The following is a 16,596-nucleotide window of genomic DNA, read 5'->3' as shown; positions in this document are numbered from 1 at the left end:
AAAACGTTCCAAAGATTATTTGTGACGTATTGCGCATAATGAACGTGTAATTATGACCTCACACAGGCTCCGGGTAATTCCCTATTATCTGAGAAACTCGCTGTTCCAATTATCCCAGATTTTGACGTCATAATACGTAATCCGAAATTGCAAGTTTAGGATTCGATTTAACGGTCACACTTTGATGGTTTTGATTTCTGGAAAAAATCACGTGATATGACGTGTTAAGATATATACAGAATATTATATTACGTCAAATTGTTTCACTGTGACGTCACTTTGCGTGTGACGTAGGGGGAAATCCGACCCGGAAACTTAGTATCGCGTGTTAAGAGTATAATTCGTGAGAATGGTCCAAGTTGGAATTTAGAATATTTCGTCGTCGCCACATAGGTAATGTACATGTCACACGCAACACACGCGCACGAAACGTTACACCCCCCATTTAAAGACCCCCCAGCTTCTATATTGACAAACTGTGAGCGGAGTTGGTTGGATGCCAAACACAACCACACGTTACACGCTACTTCTAATCCAACAGACTGCCTTTTAAACACCTGAACAGATATATATCTGCTATTAAGACAAATTCAAGTGAAAGTAGAAATATATCAAAAACGTTTTAATAATTTATAGCAGGGTAGGGTCCGATTGATTTAAGTCACGTGTTTACTTGGCACTGATAGTAAACTAGTGTATATCCTCGTTGTTTTTTTGTGAATCCCCTTTTTTGCCACTTATTCAAAGAGATAAATACTTTTCATGTTATGTTTTGTTATAATTCGACATGAAAAGCTTTTACGCACCATGCCAGAACATACAGGCCGAGGCATGTAAAGCAATGACATAGTTCATAATAGGCAGCACACATACTAAGCTATTATATGTTTGATAACATCTTTATAGCTTCCGCCGACACGCGTTTTGTGGTCTGCCCTCAATAAATATTGATCTAAGAGCTGATTTACCAAAGTTGCTTATCAAAATATGGGACCACTCGGAAATCAAACGACCGAAAAACAAGCTTCGTAGCTTCATAAAACAACTTAGTTGTATTTTGACAATTTTCGAATTTTGGAAATGGGCCAACTGTGGCCTAAATTTCAGGTACCATAGCATGCCACGCTGTAGTGTATAGACCTCCCTCACGTAGAATTTTTCAGTTTTTGGCACGTTTTTTCACAAGTCTGCACAAACAATTAATGGAAATAGATCGATCGCTTCCATTGTCGGCTTACACAAAGCGACGCCGTCGCGCGTCGCATTATTACGTCACTATGAAAACTTATTTTTATCTCATGAATGGGAATCGTGTGGGAAAAAGCGGGAGTCAAAAACTCGTAATAAAAACAAAGACTTTGTGACGTCATCTTTATCTAGATGACGTCATTATGACTTTGAATATTTTCTAATTTTGTTGTTTTTATTTCAATTGCGTCACACTGATAAATACATTCGCTGAAATCTATGCGTGAACTTTAAATGACCTCGGATCACGTGGTTCATCTCATTGTTTGTTTGTGGATGTTTCACGAATTGATCCGATTATGTCACTATAAGTCGTCCGATTCAAGAGATTAAAGTTAAATCGGAATCTCGAATTACAGAAGCACCGCACAGTGAGACATCGGTGGATACAACCTTGATAACAACTGATAAAACGCAAAAGTTTCTAAATGGAAGCCCCTATAATATGCTTTTGTATTGGTTGGGGTACAATGGTCCCTTTTTCACTCCCCTTATCGTCTCATTTGGTAATAATAAAAAAATATTTACAAAATTTTATACCCGTTTCCTCAAGACTCCAAAATAGCATTGGAAATTGTTAAAAAACACGATTAGGGAATCGAAGATATTATGTGATAACAGTATCCATCTTACACCTACAGTACTATAAATGGCTTTTAAAAGCCTTGCACATAACAAAAGTGTTTTTATTTTGAATTTAATTTGAACCGACGCCCTGTTGAAATAGGAAGCTATTGAACCACGCCTATTCTTAATGTTTAAAGGATTGTACATTTCTGAAACGCAATAGATTCAAATTTAACTTGGTTTAAAAATGCTTCGTCAGCCATGACAATACAAATTTGCGTCACACCTTACGTCACAAACCACACCTTACGTCATAATTGAACAAAGAATGAATCCAGAATTATCCGCACGTTATACGTGAAATAGGACTTCAGGTACATTGATTGATTAGTTGGTTGTAAATGTAATGTAGCGTGACTAGCACCAAAACAAGTTACTTAATTTTACTCTGTCCTGTACACGTTATATACTATATACGTGTGAGGTTTTACGGCAAGGCACGCTATGGGACCTAGGGTTGAGGCCAAAGTTGGCCCATTACCCCAACATTGTATATGTACATTTTATTATACATGGGTGAGGTCCTACAGTGAGGCATGCCATGGAACCTGGGGTTTACGCCAGACTTGGCCCATTACACCCGCTACTCAAATATGAGTGACGGCAAACGTTTTCGGTTTTACGAAATTAAACAACACGTCAAGAACACGCCAATGTTTTTTTATAGAACCTTTAATGTGTTATGTGTTTTTTTTAAGCGTGTTTTATGTGTTTTTCTTAAGTTAATAAAAATTTTTTTTTATAAGCTTTTCTGTTCTAACTTTTTAAGCTACTTGTTCGTAAAACTTCCACTAACCTCAATCTGTTAGTTCTAAATTGAAAACCAAGATCTCAAATATAAATATTTATTGCACAGAAAGCAGCGAAGTGAAACTTGCAGATATTGAAAGCTCAACCTGGAAAATAATAAAGTTATTTAGGGTTTTGCTTTTCGGGTAAAAAGTAAATGTTATAGGAGGTGAAATGGGCCAACTCTGGCCTAAATCTAAGGTCCCATGGCATGCCTCACCATAGGACCTCACCCATATAGAATATAATTAATAAAACATCAAATATCAAAATAATAAAATCAACTCACGTGGTAATGACGTCATAATGAACTTCTTACGTCATCGTGTTGTTTGACTTCGAAGCATTAAAAAAGGAAAAGAAAAGGGGAAAGTTCAGTGAGAGAAACAGTGACGTCACCAAAAAGTGACGTCATCAAAATATGACGTCATCAACACGTCATAAAAAATGACAAGAGTGTCAAAATTCCGACCATGATTAAGTTTAATGATGCTATAGTTGCGTCATTTATGCCGTAGCATATGACGTAACGAGGTATTTCGTCGTCATAGTAACCATCGCGATGTACCACTATGACGTCACCAATGTCCTCTGACGCAGTTTCCGGTCCAGATTCAAAACGGAAATGACGATTAGGGGACCGGAAGAACGGATCTTCATTAAACACAGGTTCGGATCTGCATAGATAAAATGATGACGTCAGATAACAAAAATGACGCCACAAAATAAATTGTAACCTCCGTTTCATTTGTTTCCATAACTCGTTTATTTTTCGCAAACTTTTTCCCGATTTCCGGTGGTGGGTTTTCTTCAGGTGACCTTCGTCACGTGATTGATGACTTCCGCTCTTTACTGCCCGCCTGTGGCAGAAATGATAGATTGATGTGGTTTTCTATATTTATGTAACAGTTAAACATTATCTTCAGGTGGCTGTAACTGCTAAAACCATAGATATATCAGTTCATATACATTGTCTGTCATTACCGGTGTCATCTAATTCGCTTTTGTTCGTATTTTATTTATTAAAAAGTTAATATTTGTAAATTTAATAATGAAGGGCTAATGACCTACCTGTCATGGGATTTACTTCTCACATTCTCAATTTCGAACCCGTCACGTGACAACAGGTCAAGAACAGATTTCTCTCCAAGAAAATGAACTAAAAAACATATTTGCTTAATTTGTGAAAACTACTTCATATTTGGGGGGTGTTTATTATATAGTATAAGGTGGGTGAAGATGGGACACCTTTTTATTCTATTTTCTCGTCCCATTTAGTAGTAAATAAAGGACATTTAAAGAATTATAAAACCGCATCCTCACGACTGCCATGGACCGTTGTTAATTGTTTAAAACACTCTAATACAAATGCCTTTTCTCATTCAATTTGACGATGTTTTTCAAAGCTGTCGAAAGCATGTTATTCAGACACAGGTGTCGGCATAATTATGAAAAACACATTGCGGGAACATTTTAAAATATCCAAACTTATTTAACCCTATCAGCTCCAAGCTTGATAGTGAGCATTATTTCAAGCAGTTTTGCTAAGAATCTCCAACCCTACTATCATCGGTTCTAACTGAAGTAGGATTACCGTTAATACCACCGGACTTTATGATCAGCAACAGTTTAAACGAGTTTCAAATTAAGATCGTGTTGATCGATTAGGATTACGAGACACACGTCAATCGAATTCAACTTGGTATGAGAAAAATAACCAACGTAAATGCCAATACCATATTTGGTGTAAACTGTATAGCTATCAGAGAAAGAAAATAACACGTGGTTTTTGCATCTCAGCCCACGTTTTTGTGGATTTTCAAAACTGATATCTTATATGTATTTTTTTGTAAGGATTTTTGGAAAAATATAAAATAGCTTCCTAGGGACATTGGTGTGAAATGCTCAGTGCATTACTATAAACTACTGCTCCAAGGTTAAATAAAAAAACTTTATAGCCAAATGTAAAGTACAGCTGTCCTGATTTTTAACCGAGACTCCGTTATACATACGGTTTATCCACAGGCGTAATTTAAGGTCGTTCATTTAGTCGCTATATCTTGTATTTCGTTTTTATGATTTAATTTTAATCTTTGCAATTGCCAATGTAATGGAAGAGATAAATCAAAGTTAGGTTATGTTATGTAGCTTGTTTATGTACCGAATACCTCCAATTTAACCGAGCGTAAAATTAAAACCAGGTATGAGAGGATCTAAGGAGCCGAATGTTTATAATTCGATTAACTAAGGGTGTAGGATGTATAGGGCCATATAGCCTTTGGTGTACCCAGGGTAGAATTCGAGGGTACGCCCCCCCCCATTTTTTAAACTTTTAAAAATAAATTATAAAAAAATGGTTAAAAAAAGTTTGCACACCTCCCCTATTTTCAGTGGCTGCGCAACCAAGCATACCCAGCTTTCAAAGCCACTGGGGTTTAAATGAAGACAGGAGTTTACAATAATAATTACTAAACCCTGCTAAAGGGTTAGCAAGGCATTAGTTAAGCAGTTAACTATGTTATAATTAAAGTTAACTAAATCTTGTGATCTTTGTGGCGTGCAAAGGTGAACCCGACATTTTTTAGGCTTTTTCTGAATTAATGTTTGAGGTAATTTTCTTTGTTTGATTTTGTTCTAGTTCACTAACCGATCTATGCGTTTACGTGTTTAGGCAGTTTAGTTACGAGAAAAGCTGTCCATTTTATTAACACCTAAATACTTTATCATAAAGTAGTTTGGGGTAAGATGATCCATCTTTACATTCTCTTTTGAAACGTGGGATATCATGTGCCAAAAGATGTCCCATCCTACCCTACGATACTGCATGTTTCATACTTTTCAGGTAAAACAGCAAAAAATAAAAATACCAATACGTAACCAATGACATATGAACATACACTACGTAAAGATTGAGTGAAGTATGAGGAACAACAACAAAAAGCTTGTATGTAGCTTATGTTAATATATAGTTTGAAATTCTCCTAAATACCACAACTTCTCCTAAATGTTTGACGCCAATATATAGACGTGGTTACTATAGACTAGTGTTGCCTTGACATCAGTCTAAAATCTAAATGTATTGTTTTGCTTAAACACAAGATTCTGGGTAATGGGCCAACTCTGCCCTAAATTCCATGTCCTATGGCGTGTCATATTGTAGTACCTCGCCCATATATAATAGAAGGACATTATTTGGGCCAATGGGTAAACTAGCCCTAATTATATCCCCCAGGGAGTGGCTTGCTATAGAGGGACCTCACCCATATGGAATACAAAACACTAGCTTGGGTTCGGACTCAAAAACGTTCGGTAAACACTGTCGCAAAACGTGCAGTTTACTTTTCATTCAGACGTGGATTAAGGACCAGACAAAAATCGACAATGTACAATAGGTTAGGGGAGGCTTAGGGCAGTATTACCAGCTTTAGTATAATCTGTGGGCGTAATACCACCTAAGGCAAGAGACTTTGTTCGCTATGGGTTTAATCCTATTTAATTTGAAAGTTTTAAAACTTATGGATTTTAGTTTGGAGAATACTCTAAAGTTACATCATTGCAGACAGAGGTTGAACCTTTGTGGTTGAAACATGATTCTATGCGTTAACAATGGCTATTATTTTGTGTACAATACAAGCAGGAGGGTGTAACCATACCTGCCAGGAAGTTTGACAACTTGACAGTTTTTTAAAAGTTCAAGTTCAAAAAAAATCAAGGAAATTTAATGAATCTGATTGGCCGCTAGTCGGCGATAGAGAGACAACAGAACAGGTGAAAATATCACGTTCAAAAACAATAGAAGCCGAGAAAATCTAAACTTTTGAGAGTTTATGCCGAAAAAACAGCAAACGGAGTTAGGTTTGTGTATACGTCTTTAGGCAAATATTGCTGGAAACTATGTTAATTAAAACGATTTTAAACAAATTAAACAGCTTTATAACCCCAAACACACACGACTATTAACGAATTTCACTGTTTCGACGTTATTCTTGAACGCTGGGTGTATATGTATGCTTACATTTAATGGGCACGCATGTACTTTACAAATGGGTACGTATGATAAAACTCACCGGCACCGAACGCGAAGAAGAGACTTTCATCTTTCCTTCTCCGGATCAAATCCTTGACTCTTGTCGCCATCCTCTTGTTTCTACGGAAGATTAATTCCTCCTTCAAGTAATCGTCTATCTCGGACGCCATCGCGTTATCCATTATGACGTCATCGCTGCTTACGTCACGAGATGCGTTCGTTTCGCCATTAGCGTCGCCATCGGTAAATATTGCGTCATCAATTGAATCAGAATTGTCAAAATTTGTGACGTCATCATTTTGAACAATGACGTCATCAGATTCAGTTGTACTCAGGTGATGATTGGATCGTAAGGGAACCTGTCGTTAAAATAATTGACAATTTTGAGGAAGTTTCAATTTCATGGAAACCGCCGTGTGGTTTGGAAGGGTTGTTATTATGTGTTGATTATGTAGAATTCGTAGATTATACAAGGAAGTTATTCCAGTAATTTATAAACATAACTATAAGTTATACTATGTTGCTATCACGCAAAATTGGACTTTGAAACCAATTTATGGTTTACAAATTTGGTATACGAAGTTCCGTAACTGTATTACTCCGAGTTAAGATGCTACCGTTAGCACATAATATATAACACAACGAATTAATGCAATTTGTTTATTGGGCAATACAGACGTTGTGTTATGTTTTATACACCATGTACGAGTTACCATGTATATTACTAAGACACGCGCTCCGTCAATGGTATATCGTTGCTTCTGTGCTAAACAGCAGGTACGCTAACCGCAACTATACCATGACATATAGAGCAGAAACAACAACTATTATTGCTACACTTAGCAAAATACGGCATAAGGTTAAAGTGCGAATGTCAAAACACATTGAGTTACAAGGTATAATTCAAATTTAATGTCGGCCTGGTCTAAATGAGATAATAATAAGTTAAAGGTCCAAATCCTGTTTGCTTACTACTGTATATATAAGCTGTGTATACAAGTTGTGATTCGAAGGGTTCAAAAACACCTCAAGGTTACAATGGGTCCGGTTATGATCGTGGAATACTAAACGTATACATTCCGTAAGATTTATGACGTAAAACTTGACGTGCTGTCTGTTTTCCGCGGTCTGTTTTCCCTTTAACATAAATACTTTATAATGCCGTTGCCGAATTATGCCTGTTAATACGTTATATATATATATATATATATATATACGCTATTCGTTGTTATTTTTTATCTAACATGATATTCGTTTGCGTGATCGATTATTGCATTATTTTTACAATGCTAACCTATAAGAAGAAGTAACAAAAAATCTAAACTTCTAAAATCGCAGCCACACTCAATAGTTATAGATGACATAGAAGCATTACTTACGAATGTTGGTCCAACACCAAACAGGCTTGAGTTAGTATTTCCACAGTTATATTGAACAACCATATCATCCATGTTGTAAGGAATACGAAGTAGACCTTCCCGAACTTTCTCTTGGATAAGAAGTGTTTGGTTCAACGCGAATATCACCTGTTATTTGAAATATGAGGTAAATTACTTCGTTCTATAGATGTCGTGTCATATAGGAAATACGTTGGATTCGAGTCATTACTCTATCTAATGGTTTAAATTACGTTAAACGTTGTTATCTTACGTGGACAGGCACGTTATTACTGAGGGTTGGGATTCAGGAATAATTTGGGGTATTTTATATGTTTTTTACATGAAAGAGGTCTTTGCACCTTGATATAAAGTAGGGTGGGAAAGACGGGACACAATTTCAATATTATTCTCATTCGATTTAAAAGTAAACAAAGAACAATCAAGGAATTATAGAATTCCATCCTCACGACTCTCATAGACCGTTGTTAGTTGTTTAAAACACAATATTTGAATATTATGTGCGAAAAGTGTCCCGTCTTCCCCCACAGTACTAAATGTCATAGGTTTTAGGCCCTACCTCCAGCACTCTAAGACTCTAAATGCTACCCAAAGAACCCCAACGAATGTTGAAGCTTTTCGTTTTAACCCGTCATAAATTTACACCAAGTACATGTTACTGAGGACAAAGAATATTCAAAACACAGTTTTTCGAACCTGGGATCTATTGAGTCCATTAAAGGGCTCGCATTGTTCCTCCGCTGTTTCTATCGCCCCCACGTGTTTCCCAATCACCCCCGCCTGTCGAGCAAGATGAACGTCAAGAACCGGAAGTCCACGTGACCGGATATCCGGTTTGGTGAGAGCGTTTATCATAAGCATGATCCAGATGGGTCGTTTACGTTCCCAACCTCCAGCTATCTCGTTGTACATCAAGCTGGCTGTGAGTCCTGGAGAACAGCAGATATTATTTTTTATTCTATATGAGTAAGGTATATAAGCGGCGGGGAAGCCAGGGTTGGGCTGGACACCTACGGTTTAGGCCAGAGTTGGCCCATTACCCCAACAATGTATACGCTCATTGTATTCTATAATCTATATTCTATATGAATAAGGTTCTGCAGCACCGGAACACCTACGATTTAGGCCAGAGGTTGACTCATCAACCCAACACCCAGGGTGCTACCATTTCGATCTAACTGAGGCGGTTTAATAACATGGATTTTATAAGGGTGAGGTCTTCAGTGAGACATACCTGAGGCCTGGGATATAGGTTCATTACCCCAACACCCAGGGTGTGACCGTTCGGATCTATGACAAGGCATTACAGAAGTTCTTGGTTTTAGACTTGAGTTAGCCATTATGCCTACAACTGTCGTTTAAGGGATACAAGAAGCAATTTGTAGCTAAAGTTGCGATTGAATTTGTTTTGTAATCTCTTTTATATAATGGCTTATTGGTATAACATAAGATCTAGAATCCAATCCCAATTTTAGCCGTTATCAGCTAAGCCTTCACACCCAGAAGTTACCGATTAAACCGCACGACCGCTTGTAGTTTAACTTGTAAGAAGTTTTTTTTTACTTTTCGGCGCTGTTATTTTGTAGTTTTTTATCGTTATAGTAATAATTTAGTTTTTCGGTTGGTAAAGATCATAGATATCATATGTATAGCTCGGTGGTAAAGATATTTTACTGGTAGTATGGGTAATGTCTTTGTGTCGTAACAATGGCCATAGTGATTCAATGAGTAACAACAAACGTATTGTAGAATATAGTGATTGTGTATGAGTAATAGGTATTGTGACATCACTATAACCTGGCTACTTCATGTGTGTTTTAGGTCCTACTGAGTAAATTCTGGAATAAAGACGTCTCAAGCACCCTTATTCGAGATTAAACAAGCCCATTATGATGTAATAACCTCACAGTTTGCGCATGCCCTTCACAAAAGGACAGGCAAATAAATTCCGATTTTATTTCAACCGAACGAAGCTTGATTTTAGGCTGGCGTACTAACTACTAGTCAATATAAGGATTAACTAATATAAACTTAAACTTTGTTGTGTTTCAAGTTTTATTTATAAAAGGGTTTCCACTATTTTCAATCTTCAATTATAAAATGTGTAACGGTATCCATCTTACCCCGCCTTTACCACATAATAATCAAATGTCCTGATCGCGTTTTAAACAATTAACTTCAGCCTATGGGAGTCGTGAGGATGCGGTTTAATAATTCTCTGAACTTTCTTTGTTAATCACCAAATAAGACGAGAAAATACAACAAGAAGGTGTCCCACATATCCGCACAATACTATATATTTTTTAGCAATCTTAAATTGTAGACGTAATCCCTGTTTTTTTTAGATATTTTAATAAAGTATACTGTTATAATGACCGGTATATTAAAACTGGTGGTCGTATAATACACTGTATGCTAACTTTAAACCGTGGCTAGCGTGACCTTGAGCCAAAAGTCACATTAAGATTCTGTCAGATAAGCTTTGACGCAAAGCAGAAGACAGACTACACGCTTTACTTTGACACAAAACAGACTTACTCGATGAAGGAAGACTTAAATATTAAGTAATAGAAAATTAATTCTAATTGACAACCTGCGGAAACTTAATATCTGGATAAAATGCAAATAATTCACTCAAGTATTTTAAAGGAGTATGAAAAATTTATTTAAACTTTTGAAAAATATTAATAAGTTTAACGCTCGTGTTTAGTCTAGTAATTCAAATTACCTAATTAGTGATAATTAATGTAATTTTAATACAGTATTATTTTTAATTAATTTTACCTTTATTTCTTTGTACTGATGTCATCCATGACGTCATTGCACCTTTGACGTAATCAAGATGCCGTTTCAACCGGAAGTAAATATCAGGGGGAAGTACCTCCTTTACAGTCATTCCAACCGGAAGTTGCGCACAACGCGAAAGTGCCATCCCTGTTGTGACGTCATTGAGGTTCAATTCGAAATACACATTGTCGCTTTCGATGAAAGATTTCTGAAATAAACATAGACGTAGTACTGTGGGGTAAGATGGGACACCTTTAGCACATAATATCCAAATATCCTGATCGTGTTTTAAACAATTAACAACGGTCTATAGAAGTTATAAGGATACGGTTTTATAATTATGTAAATGTTCTTTGTTTTCTATCAAATGGATCAAGAAAATAGAATAAAAAAGTGTCCCATTTTCCCAAAACTTTATAGGGTAATTATTTGGTATGCTAATAATACACCATTTTCCCAAAAAGTTATAAACATAGACAAACATGAAATAAACCTATACACCGGTAAGGTATAATACCAAACAATGGTGTATTATTAGCATAACCAATTAATTATCCTCGCTTAGAGGATATCCTATATTCTATGGGTGAGGTCTTCTGGAAAAAATAGGCGTCTTAACATGCACCATGCATGTTCGTAATGATTTCATATACGCTTCGGGCGCCCCTACAATATAATATATACAAATCCTATATGAATCTTACCCTTGTATTGGTTGGTATATAATCCCACACCCTCGTATAGGGAACATGTATTGTACCAAAGAAATAAACGGGAGGTTCTCGCTTCAATTTCCACAGGAACGAATTACGATGTTTCTGGAGAGAAATATTACATAGTTGTCGTTAGCAAATGATGTTTCAGATTTCCTAATCGTATTTTTAACAATTAACAACGCTCTTTTCAAAGTCGTGAGAATGCGGTTGTATAGTTCTGAAAATATCCTTTGTTTACCACAAATGGGACGAGAAATCAGAATGAAATCGTGTACCATCTTACCCCAACCTACTATATATGAAATCACGTACCATCTTGCCCCAACCTAAATCATGTCCCATCTTTCCCCTCCCTACTGTATATAAAATCATGTCCCGTCTTACCCCAACCTAATATGTATAAAACCATGTACAATCTTACCCCAACCTACTATATATAAAATCATGTACCATCTTACCCCAACCTACTGTATATAAAACCATGTACAATCTTACCCCTCCCTACTATATATAAAATCATGTCCCATTTTACCCCAACCTAATATGTATAAAACCACGTACCATCTTGCCCCAACCTACAATGTATAAAACCATGTACCATCTTACCCCAACCTACAATGTATAAAACCATGTACCATCTTACCCCAACCTACAATGTATAAAACCATGTACCATCTTACCCCAACCTACTATATATAAAATTCCCACTATGAAATCACGTACCATATTACCCCAACCTACTATATATAAAATCATGTCCCATCTTACCCCAACCTAATATGTATAAAACCATGTACCATCTTACCCCAACCTACTATATATAAAATCATGTACCATCTTACCCCAACCTACTGTATATAAAATCATGTACCATCTTGCCCCAACCTACTGTATATAAAACCATGTACAATCTTACCCCAACCTACTATATATGAAAATCCCACTATCTTACCTTGGTACACGCGTGTTGTCTCATTGTTTTACTGCCATGGATTTGAATGCAGCAGATCATCAACATAAACAACTTCAACTCCATATCTCAGCGCTATATCTTAGATTACGAAGTTTAAATCCTGATGAATACAAGGTAAGATGAATATCTTGTGCAAGCGTCAACATGATGTTATCTATCTACAGCGTTATCTAGTACACGTATCGAACCATATCGAATTTGTAGCCTCCAAACAATGCAATACCTGATGCTCGCTGTCGAGTTGCTTGCTGTAAGCGTTCACGGCCTCTTTGGTAAAAAAACGACATTTCGGTTGTTTAAATGCAAAATGCGTTGCGCCATTTCAAATCTACAAACTAACAAGTTATATACATACATATACGGCATCCGGCACTTTATATATTTTATACTTATCGCAATTGACAAATTTCGGAAACACATTTTGTTTAGATTTACAATATTTTTTCAGTATTTGCTTGTTTACATATAGTTATATATAATCTGTTCACAAATGCTCAACTCAAATCGCCGCCCATTCAGGACTGTGGGATTTTATTGCCCCGTAGTGACCTATTGCCCTCTGAATGACCTGCGTCTAAATCGTGTCAAAATTCGATACGCTGAAATACACACTCACGCCCGAAGGAACTTTATAAACAAAGATTTCAACCCAAAATAAATCGAAACCTCGGAATTCGACCATAGACTCGTCACATGAGCGCTTGCTTTAGTTCAATATTAGTTGTACAACGTATTATTAGGTTTGAATATTAGCACATTATTAATATCCATGCTATATGTAATCTATGGCAGTTACCAAACTCTAATGTGTTTACAAAGCTTAGGTTACTTTTTCGCTATAATTTGTTTCGTGTATTTATAAGCTTACAGTAAATCAGGTTGAACAGCCTCGCTGTTTAACTGGCGATCTTTCCCACACTTTCTTTTCCAATACAATTTTATCCATAGCTCGTTTTAACGACTCTGTTTTTTCCAAAATTAAGAAGTGAATAACTTTAACATGAGAAACGGCCATTTCGACACCTTATTAACGCATATATTCATCTTTGTATAGCGATTAAAATAACTAAAATCAAAGTCTTAACACTGACGATCGACTGCGTAATCCGTTTCTTGTTTCTAATTGTCCAATAATTAAAGACACAAAATTCTTCAAACTTTAAGAATATTAAAAGCCATTACTACAAATGTTTACAATAATATACCGCAATACAGCAAAGCTACATTAAATAGTGAAACCACACTACAACTGACAACACAGCACGTTAGCTCCTGTCTAAACTATGAATGATTGAATGAACGAGTGAAGCAACACGTTGAGAAAAAGGCGGCATTTCGCGAAGAAACCGCTGGTTTGTTTTGTGCCTGGTGTCGCGATATATTTGTTCCGGCTGTTGAATTTGGACCGAGCGCTGTTGCGCATGCGCAAATATATAAATAAAGTAAAATGGGGGAGGATGGGACGCCTTTTCATTTTGATTACTCGTCCCATTTGTCAACAAAGAACATTTAAAGAATTCGTATCTTCACGACTCCTTTAGACCGTTGTTAATTGTTTAAAACACGATCAGAATATTTGGACATTATGTGCTAAGGGTGTTCCGTCTTCCCCCCACTACTAAATAATTGTTTCACCCGGTCCAAATTTAACGATGGGAACGAATATATCCCGACACCGAGAGCTTAAGGCACGGCGGTTGATTGTTTATGGTTGGCTGGTGGCAGCGAACGAAGGTGGTTCGCCGCCCAATTAGTTGGTTTCGTAATTAATCAAGACGAGACGCGCGCCTCGCTTTAAGTAAAGCTAGATTAATTTTGAGCTATTTTCCTGCCTTTCTTAAGCATGACACAATAACTTTTAACAGTCTTAACACAGTTAACAAAATGATGCAAGGAAACATTAGAATTTACATACGTTATAACAGATAAGATTATATAAACAATTCATATGTTTAAGCACAGAGAAATATAAAACTTCGCACTTTTCTTGCGTTTACATATAAATGATCTTACCGCGACTTTTGTTTGTCTCAGTTACAGTTCAAAGGTATCATAATAATGCTCAAAGAGACGCGTATTATGGCTAAAAGAAACTTATGTTATAAAACACTTATGATTAGCATGCACAAGCCATATTTTAAAACAAGACAGTCGACAAAATTGTTTACCCGTTTTCACACTTCCATAGCAAACATATCTAATAAATTCGCATTTGCCGTTAACAAACACAATGTCACCCTTTATGCCTGCTTGCCTCCCCACATTTTAATGTCACTGGCTAAAAGTTAATTCCTATTTACTTATATTAGCCGCCTGTAGCATAAACCTATTCCCTGGCGTTACCACACACGATTTAACGAGACAACGTTAAACCATCATCCAATAAATGTGAAACATATATTTATGTTGCGATTACTAGGAAAAGGTCTATTAAAATATCATACACTTCAAAACTTGGTAAATTATTTTGAGGTATTACATTCCAGACTCAAAAGCAAATTAATTTTGAAACATAATTAACTTTCCTCGTACCTCGCTAAAGGCCATTGCCCTGTTTATTATGGTTTACACCGCTTTAGCGGTTTTAGCAGCAAATTAAATTCAACGCAGGCAAATTCTCATTTGATTAAAATTTGCGTCTATATTTACCTCGTTGTAATAGAACTCGCTTTATATCTTATATCAGGTGCAAGATCATACGGGGTTTACTTGATGGTTTCAATACAAACAAACAGCACGCGTATAGTAGGGTTTGCGTAAGATGGGATACCGTTAGCACATAATGTCCCACATTTCCGAATCGTGTTTTTAACAATGAACACCCTTCTTTAGAGTCGTGATGATATGCAGTTACGTATTTCTGTAAATAATCTTTGTTTAATACTAAATGAAACGACAAAAACAAAAAGTGTCCCACTTTACCCCAACATACTATATATGACACAATTGTCTTATTTTTTAGGTTTAAAACTAAAACACCCATCAGTGTTACATTCTAAGCGAAATTAAATGGAATCTGAACGCGTCCTATATACTGTTTACTAGCATTCAAAGTAAACATGTTTTCACCCATAACGTATTAGTGGTTAAGTCTTAATTGGTATATACTGGAATAAGCGGATACGTTTGTTATTTGTTACACTGTTTACTATGTCGTCATCGTATTTAAAGATACGTAATTTGTAAGACTAATTTTGTTTATCGCTTTAAATTCGACAACGAAGTTCAAACTAATAAAAAACAACAAAGAGAAAGGAGTTTGCAGCAAAACTACAGTCGTTAAAAACATCCAAGAGGTAAAATAACTTGAGTAAAAGTAATCATTAAAACTCTTGGCTGCTAAACCCGTTTAATTTGTCGCACAACTTCTATAATATAGTAGGGTGGGGAGACATGGTACACCTTTGCTTCAATTTTCTTGTCCTATTTGGTAGTAAACACAGGAAATTCAAAGAATTATAAAACTGTATCCTCGCGACTCCCATAGATCGTTGTTAATTGTTTAAAACGAGATCAGGATATTTGGTTATTATGTGCTAAAGGTGTCCCATTTCCCCCCAACCTACTATATGACTCAGCCTTCTATTGTATATGGGTGAGGTCTTACAGGGTGGTACAACCGCAGGGGGTTTGCTGGGATTTAAGCCAGAGTTGGCACGGCCCCAGCGAGTTATGTATGACGTATGCAGTGTATATAAAACTTGTTTCCCGTATGTTTGTAATGGGTTGAGCAGATTGAACCGAATAAGGTTTTCTAATCCCACTAATTATAAACTTAGTTTAGGAGAAATATTATATTTTGTAAAACACCGTGTGATTCTAACGGTGAAACTTACTATGCTTTCTGGAATGCTGCGTACTAGAATTATAACTCTTAACGGTTCGCATATATAAAATAACGGGGGATAAGATGGATACCGTTAGCACATAAATACCATATTTCCTGATCGTGTTTTTAACAACTAACATAGCTTTTTTAAAGTCACGAGGATACGGTTATATAATTCTGTAAAAATATTCTTTGTTTACTAA

General features: G+C 36.3%; 1 protein-coding gene across 1 annotated transcript; it reads right to left on the bottom strand.

The window, feature by feature from the left end:
* Nucleotides 1–2,706: 2,706 nt before the first annotated feature.
* LOC149736039 (metalloprotease TIKI1-like) lies at nucleotides 2,707–13,494 on the bottom strand. Its single transcript, XM_089878410.1, has 11 exons — nucleotides 12,788–13,494; nucleotides 12,544–12,664; nucleotides 11,580–11,693; nucleotides 10,873–11,083; nucleotides 8,785–9,017; nucleotides 8,071–8,217; nucleotides 6,732–7,050; nucleotides 3,736–3,823; nucleotides 3,402–3,524; nucleotides 2,954–3,341; nucleotides 2,707–2,771 (listed from the first exon to the last, which is right to left on the bottom strand). Exons 2-10 carry the CDS (start codon nucleotides 12,625–12,627, stop codon nucleotides 3,095–3,097), a joined length of 1,566 nt encoding a protein of 521 aa, XP_089734536.1. The 5' UTR covers nucleotides 12,628–12,664; nucleotides 12,788–13,494; the 3' UTR covers nucleotides 2,707–2,771; nucleotides 2,954–3,094.
* Nucleotides 13,495–16,596: the final 3,102 nt, after the last annotated feature.

This window comes from Ciona robusta, chromosome 5, assembly GCF_009617815.1.
Source record: "Ciona robusta chromosome 5, ASM961781v2".
Taxonomy (NCBI): Eukaryota; Metazoa; Chordata; class Ascidiacea; order Phlebobranchia; family Cionidae; genus Ciona; species Ciona robusta.
Note: the sequence above shows the minus strand (reverse complement) of the source record. Positions and strands in the feature narration are given on the sequence as shown.

Coding starts and splice junctions, on each gene's coding strand:
- LOC149736039 (XM_089878410.1), bottom strand. CDS start 12,627: ATGGAGTTGAAGTTGTTTATGTTGATGATCTGCTGCATTCAAATCCAT. Junction 9,018..10,872: donor ATCAGTACAAAGAAATAAAG/GTAAAATTAATT, acceptor GCTGTTCTCCAG/GACTCACAGCCAGCTTGATG. Junction 7,051..8,070: donor TTGGTGTTGGACCAACATTC/GTAAGTAATGCT, acceptor TTTTAACGACAG/GTTCCCTTACGATCCAATCA.